Source organism: Lissotriton vulgaris, chromosome 2_1 (assembly GCF_964263255.1).
Source record: "Lissotriton vulgaris chromosome 2_1, aLisVul1.2, whole genome shotgun sequence".
NCBI classification, from domain to species: Eukaryota; Metazoa; Chordata; class Amphibia; order Caudata; family Salamandridae; genus Lissotriton; species Lissotriton vulgaris.
In genome coordinates, this window is record NC_141687.1 from 1,063,092,759 (window position 1) to 1,063,108,963 (window position 16,205).

At 52.7% G+C, this 16,205-nt stretch overlaps 1 protein-coding gene across 2 annotated transcripts in view; it reads left to right on the forward strand.

Moving 5' to 3' along the window:
• The window catches only part of KMT2A (lysine methyltransferase 2A), a 1,431,261-nt gene that overhangs the window by 239,696 nt on the left and 1,175,360 nt on the right, over positions 1 to 16,205 (forward strand). For both annotated transcript variants that reach the window (XM_086956712.1, XM_086956713.1), the window contains exon 7: positions 8,215 to 8,577. In XM_086956712.1, coding sequence (XP_086812838.1) covers positions 8,215 to 8,577 — 363 coding nt within the window. The remainder of the gene's footprint in view (positions 1 to 8,214; positions 8,578 to 16,205) is intronic.

Consider the following 16,205-nt stretch of genomic DNA (forward strand, 5'->3'; position numbering starts at 1 on the left):
ATATTTCTGGCTGCTCTCCAGTCTCATTGCACCATTTGACTATTATCCCTGGACTGCAACAATTGCTACCTCCTATATTTTGATTATGTTGGCTGCTCACTAGTGTCACTTCTGTTTCCATGTAACTTACTGTTTGCCTCTATTTTTGTATTGCACCGATTACTACCTCATATTTACTACACCCACACCCCGTCCCACCCCCTGTACTGTGCCGTCAACCATTCGCCCTCCCCTCATAGCAACCGAACGTGTGCCCCCGCTACCAGATGCCGGCTTAGCCCAATCAAACAGGCGGGTCCGGCGGCGGTGTCAGCCGTAACAGTCTGAGATATCTAGGGCAGGTGATTTCCTTGAATTCAGAGCACAACAGGTTATGGAAAGGCGCCCACAGCTCCTCAAAAGTATCTACGTCTCCTGCCACCACCAAAGACAGTTTCTCCAGCCCAAGGACATGCCATAATCTATGCAACCAGCCGACAACAGTGGGGAGCGTGGTGGAGCGCCAGTGTATGAGTATGTTTTGTACAGCTGACCCCAAAGCTATCGCTATCTGTCTACCACGTTTAGATCTGAGAGGGTACATCAGTCCATTCGGCAAACCCAATAGGACGTAGGCAGGGAATCGGGGCAGCTCTATCCCAAAACATTTATCAACCTCATTGAGGACCTCCTCCCAGTAAGAAGCCAAATGTGGACAGTCCCACAAGGTATGAGTAAGCGTGCCATTCTGGCCACAGTTACGCCAGCACGTCCCTGGTATTGAACTATCCATCTCATGTAGTTTCTCAGGAGTGCGATACCAATAGGTTAAAATTTTGGTGAAGGTTTCCGTGAGCCCCGTGTGATAGGCAGAGTGGCGCGCCCGGTAGGAGATGTGGTCCCATTCAGTATGACTCAGCACCTGACCAAGCTCCCGCTCCCAGCGCTCCCTACCCGGGCTGTGGATATGAAAGGGGGGGGGCTGCAGCATCTTGTACAAATCGGAGATAAGCTTAGCGTCCGACGTGCGAGTGATTAGCCAGCGCTCGTACACCGTGATCTCCCGGTCTGCCGTCTCGCGCACTTGAGGCTGTAGCGCCCAGTGGCGCGCCTGCATATACCGCATGCGCTCCGTCTCGGGGAGGCCATAATCCCTACGTAAGTCCTGGAAGGGGACGACACCCTCCGGGCCATATAAATGATACAAGGTGCAGCAGGGAGCCGCCCGCCAGTGATCGTAGGCGCCAGTCTCCATACCCGGCCCAAAGTCCGGATTGCCAATCAGCGGCGTGAAGGGAGAGGGAAAGGTAGTGAGCTCATGTCTAGTAGCCACTGAGTCCCACACCCTAAGCGGGACCCGCGTCACAAAAGAGGCGTAAAGGTTAGGGGGCCGATGAGCCCGTCTCAGGAAAGGCACCTCCTGTAGCGTCCTGCCTGCTACCGCCTGGTCCTGAAACAGCCAGTGTTTATCCGACTCCCACCGGCTCCACTCCACCAAATAGCGCAGTTGGGCAGCCTGGAAATATTTCTGCAAGTCTGGTATCCCTAGTCCCCCAGACTCAGGCGCCAGCGTAGCTATAGTCCGTTTGAGTCGGGGCCTACGGCTCTGCCACACAAAACGTACGATGGTCGATTGAGTCTCCGCGAGCCATCCTTTGGGGGGCTGTAGCGGGAGCGCCCTAAACAGGTATAGTACCTGAGGTAGAAGGGTCATCTTCACTGCGGCCACGCGGCCCAGCAGCGATAACGTGCCCTTATCCCACCGGGCCAATTCCTCTCTGATTTTCACACTCAAAGCCGTGTAATTGGCCGTGACCATCGCGGGGAGTGAGGGCGCCAAGAAGATCCCCAGATACGGAATCCGGTCCCCAGACCAGCTCAAAGGGAAAAGCCTCTGCAGGTCAGCTCTGGTGGCGCTAGTCAGCGAGACATCGAGGGCAGCAGATTTCCCGAGGTTCACCTTGAAGCCCGCCACCTCGGCAAAGAGGTCCAGTTCCGCGATACATGCAGGCAGGGATCTACGTGGGTCATCAAGTGTCAAAATGACGTCATCCGCGTAGAGGCTAAGCGCGTGGTGAAACTCTCCCATCTTGACCCCTGTGATATCGGGGTTCTGACGGACCCTTTGAGCAAACGGCTCCATATAAAGAGCGAAGAGCAGAGGGGACAATGGGCATCCCTGTCGCGTACCACGTTCTATTGGAAAGTGTCGGGAGCACCGCGGACGGAAACCGGTAGCAGTTGAAAATCAGGTGCCGGAACTTCTCGCCGACCCCAAACTTGCTCAGGACCTTCTCTAGATAGGGCCAATGCACCCTGTCAAACGCCTTTTCCGCGTCTATGGAGAAGAGCATGCGCTCCCCGGGAATCCTGGAGGCCTTCTCAAGAATATGAGTCACCCTCTTCGTGTTGTACACCGTCTGTCTGCCTGGCACAAAGCCGGCCTGATCCGAGTCGACCATGCCCGGGAGATGAAGTGCCAGGCGTGCTGCCAGTATGCTAGTGAAAACTTTCAGGTCCGTGTTCAGTAACGAGATAGGGCGGTAGGACCCGCAGGCAGTCCGGTCCTTGCCCGGCTTCGGGATCACGGAGACCGTGGCCTGGAGGAATTCGGGGGGGATGGCACCCGGTTCCGAAAAAGTATTGAAGAGGCGCGTCAACAGAGGCGCAAGTTCCTGACAGAAGGTCTTATAGAAAAGAGGGATGAAGCCATCCGGTCCCGGGGCCTTACCCGCCTTAAGCCGGGAGATCGCCGTAATCACCTCCTCGATCCGAATCTCCCGCTCCAGATACTGGGCCTGGTCCGGTGTCAACGATGGGAGCGACACCGAGTCCAGATAGTCCGCCTCCGCCTGGGCGGAGGGGGCCTCGCCAGTATAGAGGTCAGCGTAGAAGTTACGGAAAACATCCGCAATCTGCTCGTCCTCCGTAACCGTCCCTCCGGCGGGAGTAACCAGCTCTTTCACCCGGTGCTGCTGGTGCTGTACCCTGAGCTTGTGTGCCAAGAGCCGGCCGCACCTGTCGCCACCGGTGTAATACTTGTGCTTCAGGCGAAGCACCGCGTACTCCGCCCGGTCTGTGTCAAGAGCAGACAGGAGTTTCCTGGCGGCCTTCAGTTGCCTCCAGACTCTGGGGGCGCCCGTTCTGTGATGTACCTGTTCCAGCTCCCGCACCTGCCGTGTAAGCTCGTCCCTCTTGAGCTGGCGATCCTTGTTCTCCGCCGAGGAGATAGCGATAAATTCGCCCCGGAGCACAGCCTTCAGGGCAGCCCATTGCGTCGCGCGGGAAGTGTCGCCGTTGTCGTTAACCCGCTGAAAGTCCGTTATGGCCGCGCGGATCTGTTGTACCGTCGAGCGCCTATGCAGCTATGTGTCCCGTAGACGCCAGACCCCTCTCGGACGAGCCACCGGAGTTATACTCAAAGTACCCTCCACCGGCGCATGGTCGGAGAGAGAGAGAGACCCCCATGTCGGCAGTCGAGGCTAGTGCGAACATCGGGCCTGTCACTAGAAGATGATCCAGCCTCGCGTAGGACTTGTGTGCATGAGAGAAATAGGAATGCGCGCGGGTCGCGGGGTGGAGGCGGCGCCACATGTCGTGCATGTCGAGCTCCTCCAGTCGGGTACGAACCGAGCTCGAAAGCTCTCCCAACTGGTGGCGCCGTTGCACAGACCTGTCTAGAGTCGCATCAAAGACCAAATTCAAATCCCCCCCTAGCACTATGTGCCTATCAGAGGTGGATGCCACGTCTTCCAATGCCCTGTGCAAAAATTGGTCCTGGTGGTCATTGGGGCCGTATATAGAGCCTACAGTCATCACCAAGCCCCCCACCCTGATCCTGTATGCCAGAAGTCTCCCCTTCTGTTCTGCTACCTTCTGCAAGACCTCCCCTCTGAACCCCCTAGAGAACAAGAGCGCCACACCTGCCGTTTTAGAAGCACTGGAGGAAAAAAGCTGCGTGGGGAACTTGGGGGTGCGCATTCTGGGACAATCCTTGGCCAGCAGATGGGTCTCCTGCAATAAGCAGATGTCGGCCTGGGAGTTCTCCAACAAAGACAGGACGGCCCGCCTTTTAACCGGGTTATTCAGCCCCTTCACATTCAGAGTAACAACTTTAAGAGCCATCAAGGAGGGGGGTTCCAGAAACGCACATGAAGGTGGGCAAGGTCCAGCGGGCGAAACACAGAGGCCACAACAAGAAACCTCAGCACACAGTGAAGGCAAACATCCCTACGGCACAGTACAGTCCCCGAACCCCAAAACCCCCCAACTAAGTGGACCCCCCTCCCCTCCCCCGGAACTTCACACGCCCAGCACCACATCGCCCCAAACTCCCATCCCCCCAACAAACCCCCCAACTCGAAACAGTCCCCTGCAACTCCCTTTCCCACCCCCCGCTTCTCAAGCCATTCAAAAAAGTCATTGTCCCAGTCCGGTCCTTATCGGACAAGGCCGTGGAAAGTCGATTGAGTGGACGTCCAGCCCCCACCACCAGCACCCCCGTCCCTCCCTACCCCCAGAACCCTCGCACCTGCAGTGATGAAGAGCTAATGTAGACTCCCCCCGGAGTAAGTTCAGGCCGTCAAGGCCACATCTCCACTCGCTGTCGCTCTGGAGGCCTCCTGGATAGCGCTCGACATGTCCGCCCGCATCGTGGGCGAGTCAGGCCGCTCCGGTGGAGGGGAGCGTCTTTCCCCGACCTGCTGCCAACCGTCTCGAGTGCTTCGCCGGCGTCGCGGCGCCGGGGTGTCAGCATCCGAAGCCGTGATTCCCAATACTGCGCAGACATCCTGGAGGGACCGGAGCTGGTGCAATGTCCCGTTCCCCCGGAAGATCAAGCGGAAGGGGTGCCCCCAAGAGTACTGCGTTTCATGCTCCCGGAGGAAGTCCGTGGCAATTTTGAAAGATTTCCTCTTCTGCAGCGTGACCATGGACAAGTCTTGATAGAGAGCCACCGGGTGCTCTCTAAAGCGTAAAGGTTGCTGCCTCCGCGCCTCGCGGAGAATCCGCTCCTTCAGGGGGAAGTCCGGCAGATAGGCCAAAATGTCCGGGGGGGGGGTGCCGAGGTTCTGCGAGGGCGGCCCACCCTGTGTGCCCTGTCGATACGGACTTGAAAGTCCTCCGATTTCCCCAAGATCGCACGGAAGAGAGCCACCAGGTAGGCGGTCACGTCGTCACCCTCCTCGTTGGACGGGACGCCCCGGACCCTGATATTGTTCCGCCTGGACCGGTTTTCGAGGTCTTCAGCGTGGGCTTGCAGCTCAATCTGTTGCTCCCGCAGCCGCAGGACCTCCTGCTGCAGGTGGGTGATCTCTTCATCTCTGGAATGACCAGCCTCCTCCACAGTATTAACTCGCTCCCCCAGGGAGTCCACTTCTCTCCGGACTTCCCGGACCTCACCGGCCACCTCCTGCTTCAAAGTCTGAAAATCCTCCCTTAAGGAGCTAAACAGCGACTCCAGGAATGATCGAGTCACCGGGGGTTCTCCGCCGTCCGCGCCTCTGGAATGGGCCGGGGAGTTCGGGGCGGCCTGGCTCCCCCCGCTGCGCAGGGCACCACGTCCCAACATGTCCGGCAAAGTTCGGTCGCCTCTCCTCTGACCCCTGGCATTCGACATCTTGGCGGGGCGGGAGTCACCGATGGCCACAGCGTGGTGAAGAGGCGCCTAAGGTCCGGGCAGCCGAGCAGCGGAAGCCGGTCGGGCACTAGTCGTCGGTCAGGAAGCACTGCAGCGCAGAGGCCTCGATCAAGGCTGAGCGACCGGTCCGAGGTCTCCAAAATGGCCGCCCATTACAGCCAATGGGCCCAACGCCCAGGGAACGGGGCCTACCCTCGTCGTGGGTCCAAATACGGCACACACAGTCGAAGGACAGGTCCGCAAGGCGAGAGGCAACTAGGGCCGGCTCGCCTGGATGTGCAAATGCTCCGGAGGTGCGGTTCAACTCCTCACGGCCAGGGCAGGGCCGAAGCAGCCACGTGGAGCAGGCGTTCTCGAGCCCCGGTCTTGCGTAGCAGTCGTAGGCCGGCTACGCCTCCGTCGCCTGTCTCCGCTCGGCTCCGCTCCGCCGGCGAAGGTCGCCTTGGCACCCACTCGGTCGCTGTAGCGCAGGCACTCCGGCAGGCCACTCGTAGTCGCTGGATCACGCCGCCGGGACCCCAAGCCTGAAGGTCCCGCGGCTCTCTGGCTTCCCACAAGCCGATCTGCGGGCACCGTCTCAGTCGGTATCCGGGCGGAATCACCACCGTGGCGGGACACCTGGGGCTCGCCGACTGCTCCACACCACCACGGGGGTCACCAGGTGCGGTTACCGCTCGATCCGGGGGGAATCAGCGGATGTAAGCGGTGCAGGATTTCCAGGGGCTCGGGAGCTCTCGGCAAGTGCGTCCTCTCAGCCCGCCATCTTGGCCACGCCCCTCGTATGATTTTTAAAGAATATTTCCAGTTTTCAAAAGTAGACACTTAGAAGAAATTTCATAGAAAAGCAGACAATGGATTCCTATAGAGAAAATACAAGTTACTAGTAAACCTGCTAGGGATTACTTTTGCGGTTCAGTACTGGGCTACAGGGTACAGTACTGGCTCCTCTCCTGATCACAGGTGAGTATTTTGGAATTCGGTTGATTTTATATGAATATTTTACGTTTTCAAAAGTAGACACTTAGAAGATTTTTCGAGTCAAACCAGTCTATGTTCCTCAATGGCAGGTAAGTGAGTTACCGGTTTCCTGGTGAGTACTCGACTGGTGAAGTTGTGGTTCTGGGCCTAGACTCGGGAGTCCCCCACTCTCGGGTAGGTACAGTTGGTTCACCCTCAGCGGTGCGGGGTGGCCGGGTGCAGAGGTAGTTAGGCCCAATTTTATCCAATGGGGACAGGGGGCCTCCGGTTGGTGGCTGCTGGCTAGCAGGCCACGCGGCTTTGCGAGCTGGGCTCCTGGTCACTTGTTTAGGACAAAGGGGGAAGCATGATAGGAGAAAGGTGGCACAGTCAGCGGTACTCGGGCGGCTGGGTGCAGGGAGCTTTTGAGCCGTCAGGCGCTCAATGTTATCCAATGGATAAGATAGAAATGGAACAAATGCTGCAGGCTCTGGGGAGGAGACTCTCCTGGGGCGACCAGCACGTCGAGAGGTAAGTTGGGATCTTGGAGCACAGGTAAGTACCCCAAAGGGAGGCACAGGGGGCTGTTGGGCACCGGGTGCAGGGGTGTCTTTGGGTGTCGGAAAAGCTTAGTCTCATCTGGTCGCGGTTGGGGGGGCCCTGGTTCTGAGTCTGCAGGCGTCGTCTGGTTCATCAGGGCTGCCCCTGAGGGTGGCGCAATAAGTGCTGCAGTCCTCGGGGTCTTCTCTGGTCACCATGCCCTGGGTACCTAGGGTACCATTTACTAGGTGCTGATAGGTGGCCAGAGATGCAACTTGAGTTTTAGTTTCAACACAGTTTTAGGGAAGAAACACAGGCCCTGGGTACCTGGTTGGCAGGAACCCAGGGCATCCTCAGTCAAAGCACATCAGCAGTTCAGAAAAAGTGGGGGCACACCAAGGCAAGAAAGATGGCACTTTCTCACAGTGTGTGCAGTATTTGTTGAACATCTGACCGCTAAATGCAACAGCTCGAAAAAGGCTACAGTGCTAGTTTGTATTTCAGACAAGTCAGTGCATTCAGTTTGCAGCCTTGATAGAAAGACAAGTTTCCTATAATTAAAAATATTCCTCTCACCCCAGGACGCTGACACTGCTGTGTATATACTTATTCTCAAAGCTGTTGTGAGAAAATAGCCTTGTCTTTTGTGATGTAATGTGAGGGGGAAACACCGGAGACCTTTCACCATTTACACATCTAATCTTTCTATACTGACTTTAAACCACTGTCTACTCTAGAGTACACGAATATGGAAACTAGAAACATAGAAGCAAAACATATAAAAAATAATTAAATACAATAATAATCATAAATAGAGAGACATAAACAATCATCATAAGTGAGAAACAACTTATGAGGACCTAAAGGAATGATGGAAGGGTTGGTGCATAATATGTGCACCAACGCAGTCATTGAAAACCACACAACAAAATAGGAAAATGATTTTGAAAATAAATGCGAGAAAAAAGTCTACTTAAATATTTGTTGCAACCAGTTGTCGCACTTTTAGATGTTTCCTTAAAACAATAACATCTTAAAGTATTTTCAACAGGTGGTATGCTTTGCCTTTGTTCCTAACCGTCATATTAATTTGTTTGCAGTTGTGAAAAAGAAGGAAAAGAAAAGCAAAAGCGGTGAAAAGAGAGAGAGTCACATGGGAAAGAATCTCTTGGACTCTGGACAGAAATCTGAGCCTCCAGGAGATCCTGTGCCTAAGAAAAGTGAGCCACCTCCCAAAAAAGTAATTGAAGAGAAGATGGATGAGGCAATCACTACAGTGCCCCCTGTGGAATCCAAACCGGTCTCATCCCCTCAGACCAGGAAGACAAGGAAACCAAGCCCTCCCCCACCAGCTGCCCCTCTCATCACGCCTCATTCCATTCCTGGGCCACCAAAGAAAGAGGTGCCGAGGACCGTGCCCAGTGAGCTCAAAAAGAAACCACCCCTTCCCCATCCAGAGCCAGGTAAATAAAGCATTCATAGGTAATAGTTCTTTTCTCCACACCGGTACATTCCATACTCCTTACTGATCTAATGTGCTCCAGTGTCCTGGACTGTAGTTTGAAAGAGGAGTGTTTCTTATTTTGTTTTTACAGGGAGCTGGCATTTCAAAATCAACCTGTTTGTGCTTCTGCTCCAGAACTGATTCTTTTATAAATGTACAACCTATGTTAAATCAAATTCCTAGCAATTCTGGGCTGCAGATATACATGATATGCACACTACTGCCATCTACTGCTGTGCCTGGACCGTGCAAGTGGTTTTTCTCAAGGAAGTTTTATGGTCGGCGGCGTGCGTCGCATCTGCTCCTCGAGGTATTGCGCATGTCCAACTACTCCTTTGTTAGATAATTTTTTTCCGTCATTGGGCTTGGGTGGGCTGAGTCAGAGCTCTACATTTTCGACACAGATGCAGCCAACGCCCGAAAAGGAAGATCCACACAATCAAAGATCCACAATGTAGAAAAACACGCCCTCTGATACACATTGTAGCCACAGGTACCAGACTTCCACATCATCAACATCCACACCAATTGAGAATGCCCACCTACAGGTAATAGAGGCGAAAAAATAAAACTTAATAAGACGGTGCCCTCGGTGCGGGGCAAAATACGCCTATTCGGACACTCACAAGGTCTCTGTGAGAGGCCGGCTTAGTATATGGTGCTTACTTATGTAAGTGTTACACCCTGCACTAATCCAGACAACTCTTATGGTGATTTTAGTGGTTTGGCAACTTAAAAAAGCTCTCCAAGTGGTAGCTGTGGAGAGCAGCCTTCAGGCTTAGTCCGGTAGAAGTGTAAAGCAGCTTGTGTTACCTATACTTAATCGTATGGTATAAATGAAGTGAAAAAGAATCACAGTGTAGTGATAAAAATGGGTATTTTATTACAAACCTCATTAACACATTGTAGTATCTCCTACCTGGCGATATAACCACCATACACACAATACTTAGGAAATTGAACACGTAAGTAGCACAAATACACGTTGGTCTCCAGAGGGAGACCAAACCATATACTAAAATAGTGGGATGCAAACCCCGACGCAAGTCCAGACTGGATCCAGAAGACTAAGAAGAGCCGGGGACCCAAGGAACCACCCTAGGTGAATATGTAGGAACCCCACGGAGGTGTTGTGCAGAGTGGGAACAAGACCGCTTACTCCATACAAGTCAATGGGGAAGTTGCGGTTGGAGTTTTAAAGGACAACTCTTCACAGTGGACCCTGAAAAAAAACCCAGTGGAAGATGGAAGGTTGGAGTCACCCCACTCATGGATACCTACACCACGGAAGCCAGGTGCGTAGGTGTCATGGTACGTCGGAAACCGCCGCAGACCACAATGGAGGACTTAAGGAAAGATGCCGCTGGAGAAGAAGACTAAGGAGTCCGGTGGAACCCAAAGGTAGATTCAGAATGGGAGGTACCTGCAAGCAGAGGAGACAGAGTTTATGCCACTCAGCAGTGACCAGGAGGCACGGAAGACGAATGCTCTACGATGTCGGAGAGTTTGATGGTGCCCATGTGTGAGAAAGTGGCTCTATATATACTGGACTAGAATGAAGTACAGTGTGTATAGAGGCCACCAACCCCAGAGGTATAACATAGGTTAAAGTTAGAACTGACCTTACTCTCCAAAGTGGTAGCTTGGTCGAGCAGTAAGGCAGTACCAGAGGACAGTGTAAAGCATTTGTTGTACGCACTCAGTCAGCAAAAGATTTCAATAATCACAATGAAGTTCCCCCTGAGCACTTCAAATGATTATGATATGAGTGTACCTTCTTGTAACGTAGAGTTCTAAAGTCTGAGTGCAAAGCAGTCCAAATAAAAAATTCTTCTTATTTCCTTATCAAATTAAAGTTCTTTAAGTAAAGTTCCAAACGTAGAACATCAGAGCACAAGTGTCCAGCTCTTTATCCAGAAGGAGTTTAATAGTTGTCTTCAAAAAAATTCTCTTTACAGCCAACACGTGTTTCGTCTTGCACCGTTAACATGCATCAATGACTTCATCAGGGCTGCAACCCAAAAAATACTAAATATCAAATAGTTTCCCTAACTTATCAGTCATCTAAATCTTAATCCTCCACCACTTACTAAAAAAGCAGAAAGTAAGTTAGAAAGTTATAGTATTTTAAAGTCCCCCTCAGTGGTATTGGTTAACAAAGTTCATGAAAGGTGCTATGATGTTAGTTATTTAATCAAGAGAGCAACACCCTCAGTGTACTTGAGAGCCCGAAGCACCAACATATTAAGGTAGTGTTATTGTTTAACTCAGAAAGTGCTCTTTATATCTTAAGAGCACGAAAACTCTCAAATCAAAATATACATATGAATCTGTAACACAAGAATGCCGGTTTGATTAACAGGTCCCTTCATAACTGAAATCAATAAATATAATTAGAGTAACAAAATGACCTCCTCCAAAAACAACTATTATTTTTAATTTACATAACCAGTTATCTTCAAAATCATAATAGATGCTCACTTTTTACAATAAGCTCTGTATTCAAATAGTAGTCCTATGCACTATTTATCCATCTTTTCAACAAATTCACATGAAGGTCACTCTGTTCATTATGTTCGAATATCTGTAATATATAAATAATATATAACCGCACTTCAATCCTCTCAGCTACAGCCAATACTACTTCTCGTGTACACAAAGAGGCCATCTACAAATTAAATCTCACCTCCTAATTTCAAATTTCGTTCGTACTTGTCCCATACGATTAATCAATCGAAAAAAGTAATAGACCTAAAATATCGGAGAAGAAGAGGGTTACACTAACTAAGGCAGCTAATAGACAGTGTATTCCTACACTGGTAAAAAACATATATATGTAATCCCTGCCTGTGGCCTCTTCCTTCCGCGTTGCTGGAGGTTCTTTTTGCATTTGTTCGTGTCGGCCAGAGACACGTTAAGGGGTCCCGCTCTTCCAAGTTGGCTGCCTGCATCACTGGTTCCTGCGAAAGCAGCTTTTGTTTGGTCAAGGTATTGACAAGCGGTAGTCCACCTCGTGAGTCCAGGAGAAGCAAGGGACGCTGCCAGTCGGCAGTCTGTGACTGCACAGAAGTTTCTTGGTTCACTGTAATCAGCCCACGACCCGGCTGACCTGTTCTCATTAGGTTTGAGCTTAGTGCGGGGACTCAAGAGGCTTTCGAGAAGGAATACAAGCTGCACTAAGAGAGTCCAACAAACTGCAAGGCGTCACAAACAACAGGATTTTCTTGCGATTACCCCACATCACACCAGCCCAGGTATGCAGGTCTCTGGGAGTTGTAGTTTGCAACCTTACTACAAGCGCGGTGGATGATCACATGGTTGGGGGTGGCGCCTATTCCTTATCAGGGGAGTGGTGCAGGACTATTTGAAGCTGGACTTTACTTACCTCATTTTGGCAGCGGCATCTGAAGAAGGCGTTCCATAGCCGAAATGCATCATGCCACATCTGCTATTTCTAATAAAGAAAGCCTCATACCGTAATCCCTGCCTGTGGCCTCTTCCTACCGCGTTGCTGGAGGTTCTTTCTGTGTATGTATATATATATATATATATATATATATATATATATATATATATATATATATATACACACACACACTCACTACGGGCTGTGTATACCATCTCACCTGAATCTCGCAGGTTCACAAATTCAGTACGAATTTTAAATGTAGACACGAGTACGTGTATCTAAAAAAAAGGAAAAAGTGTATGTATATAAGTAAAGCATGTCGACTACACATGTTTTTTTAAATGTTCCCAGGTTCCTAGCAATAAAACGATTGCTTACCGGCTCAGAGTCTTGCTGTATCCTTGAACAGTAATAACGGACTGGCATCTCACGTGGCCGCCATCTTTTTATTTAGATGAGAGGCTAGCCGCGTTAGTATGGGCGCCATATATGTATGTATATGTGTATGTATGTATGTATATGTGTATGTATATATGTATATATGTATTGGCGCTCCAAGGTTGTCCACCTTTGAGTAGCACATGAGCAGCAGCTTGATCTATGTGTAGGTGAGGACGGGGATACGCTTGGAGATGCCGCTCCGTAATGGATCTGCCGACGCGCTTCGAAGCTCCATATGCTTCTCTTCAGGGGCTTTAACGGAAGCCGTGTTCGCAACCGCTAACCCACTTCTCCATTTTCCATATGACACACCCACCAATGGGAGGCTCAAATTAGACTGTATTATGGGAAGTGTGGTGCGGAAAGCACATAATCAAGTCCTGTATGGACCTCGCAAGTGGGTTCGTCCCGTATATGTATATATATGTATGTATATATGCATGTATGTATGTATGTATGTATATATGTATATGTGTATATATGTATATGTGTATATATGTATATATATATACGTGTATATATGTATATATGTGTATATATACGTGTATATGTATGTTTATGTGTATATATGTGTGTGTATATATATATATATATATATATATATATATATATATATATATGTATGTGTATATATATATGTATGTGTATATATGTATATATCTGAAAGAGACACGTTAGTGATAGATTCCTTACCTTAGAATATCCCCAGGCATCAGACTGGATCCGGAAATTTTTGCGTAGCAGTACCCTTGCGCGTCGGTAGGCGTCATCTGCGGCTCCGCGTCTGTCGTCGGCGCCGTGATGACGTCGTCTGAGTACTTAGACGCCGCCTCCGCGTGCTGACGTCAGTTCTTCTTTTTTCTGCACCAGCAAGCGCAGATCTGGAAAAAGCAGTAACCCTTAGTAATTTTTTGACTAACTTTTTGGATCATTTTTGATCATCTTTTCGAAGTCGATCGGATGCCTGGTTTTAAGCACTGCGAAGATTGCGAATGCACGATGTTGGTCACGGATCCTCACCGTCGGTGTCTCCTGTGCCTCGGCGTCGACCAAGACCACAAGACCTGCCCTGACTGCCGGGCCCCGTCTTCGAAAGCCAGGCGGGAGCGGTCCCGCAGGCGACTCTAACTCCGGCAGTCGGGCCCGCGCCACGAAAGGTCCGGGTCCCACGGGAGGTCGAGGGACAGGTCACGGGGTCGGAGCCATCACAGCTCTAAGAGTCGACACCACTCCTCCGGGTCGAAGTCGTCGACCGGTAAGAAACACAAGAAGTCGAAGAGACGTCATCGCTCTTCTGACTCTCCCGACGCTCGCACGACGCGGCCGGTGGTTCGGGTGGCACCGCCCACGCAGCTCCGTCGGAGTCGCTGGCGCCGCATCCTGCTCCACACCCTCCGGTCCCTGGGCAAGACGCGACACCGGAGGAGATCGAGCACTTCCTCATGGCCATGAGGTACCTCTCTCCTCCGACGGGCTCCGCAGCGCCTTCGGACCCAGCGGACCCGTCTGGGGCCCTTAGCGGGTCGGCGGCTTCGGCCCGACGCAGTCGGGTGCTTCTGTCTCGACGCCGCCGACGCCTTCGAGCCCGGTGCCGCAGGGCCCCAGGGTCCCGATGCCGCCGGCGCCTTCGGGCCCGGCGCAGCAGGGCCCCACTGGATCCGCTTCGGGATCCGGGTCATCGCCGGTGGACCTAACGACCCCCCCGGCGTCGGTCCGTCAGGTGTCACCTCTGGCGCCGTCCTCAGGGGGCGCCGTCCACGATGCCTCCCTCGCTCCGGTTCCGGCGTCGGAACGGCGCCGCTTTCGACGCCGCTTGGGGAGTTTCACTTCTATGAACCGGCCTCATCGTTTGACGGCCCTGAATATCAGGGGAAGGGTGAAGATGAGTATTGGGAGGGGTCTGAGGACCCTCTGACCCGAGAGTGTCAGTCTCAAGAGGACTGGACAGGTGATCTTGGGGATGACAGTGGTCTGGACACATCTCCAGACACTGGTTTTGTCTCACCTCCTACCGTGGCTTCAGAGGAGGAGGCAACCTACAGTGTGGTGTTGATGTGGGCAGCCAAGGCCTTGGGCCTTGAGCTCCCTGTCGCAGCGGTGAGGACTAACCTCCTCACTGAGGTCCTTCAACCGCAGTCATGCTCGGCCGAGCCTCTGCTGCCGTTTAATGAGGCCTTGTCCGACGTTCTTTTGGGCACTTGGTCCAGGACCGCTACGTGGTTCGCCCGTAGATAGGAACGTGGCCAGACGCCACCGCCCGGCCCCGGGCGACCCATGTTTCCTGTCCACCCACCCCACCCCCGAGAGCTTGGTCATCCAGGCATCCAATTCCCAGACCACATTCCCGTCGGCTCCGCCGGACAGGGAATCCAAGAGATATGAGCAGTACGGGAAAAAGATCTTCTCATCCCTTAGCTTGGGACTGCGGTCTTCCAACACCGCATGCCTCTTGGGCCGCTACACCCACTCTCTGTGGGATACGGTTGCGGAAGTGCTGCCAGAGTGTCCGTTGAAGGTACGGGCCAAACTTGGCCAAGCCCTTGTGGGGGGCCTGGATGCAGCCAAATATTCAATACGGTGTGGGCTGGATACCACAGACTCACTAGGTAGAGCGATGGCAACGACGGTGGCGATTAGACGCCACGCCTGGTTGAGGTCTGCCAACTTTTCGGCCGATGTCCAAAACACACTGATGGACATGCCGTTTGATGGCTGTCGCCTTTTTGGCGACGAGGCAGACCATGCGCTTGAGCGCTTTAAGGACTCCAGGGCTACGCCCAAGTCCTTGGGCCTCTTGGCCCCGCGCCAGCAAGCGGGTGCCTTTCGCTCCTTTCGTGGCCAAGGAAGGGGCGCCCCCACACGTGCCGCCAGCCACGCACCGCAGACTAACATCCAGCGTGGTGGCGGCCGTGGAAATCGCTATGGAGGCGGTCTGGGACAACGGCGAGGCCAGTCCACACCCTCCCCCGCAGCATCCGCCTCTAAGCCCTCCTAGTCCGTGCTTTTCTGCCCATGTGACCCCAGTGGGGGCAGCGTTCGCCATCACCACTCTCACTGGCGCATTGTCACTTCGGACAGGTGGGTGCTGCAGATCGTCCGAAGGGGCTACTCCCTCTCCTTCGAGACAACCCCTCAAGCCATGCCACCGCAACACCACCGCGTATCGGGGGATCATTTGCGGCTTCTGCAGGAGGAAGTTTCGGCCCTTTTGGCCAAGAGGGCCATCGAGCGCGTTCCTGGGCCAGAAGTAGGATGTGGTTGCTACTCCCACTACTTTCTGGTACCCAAGAAGGGCAAAGGGGGCCTATGCCCTATCTTGGATCTACGGAACGTCAACGGCTTCCTCCGGAAGAAGTTCAAAATGCTGACTCTGGCTCAGGTCTTAGCTGCCCTAGACCCAGTAGACTGGATGGTAGCGTTGGACTTGTAGGATGCTTATTTCCACATCCCCGTCCTGCCGGCCCACCGGCGCTACCTGCGGTTCATGGTAGGACACGAGCACTTTGTTTACCGTGCTCCCCTTCGGCCTTACCAGCGCCCCACGGGTGTTCACCAAGGTGATGGCGGTGGTCGCAGCTCATCTGCGCAGGTTAGGGTTTTCAGTCTTCCCTTACCTCGACGACTTGTTGAAGGCGGGCTCTCCCCAGACAGTCGTCAGCCACCTCCAGACAACGGCAGACCTCTTGCACCAGCTGGGTTCTCCATCAATGTGCCGAAGTCGCACCTGTGCCCCTCTC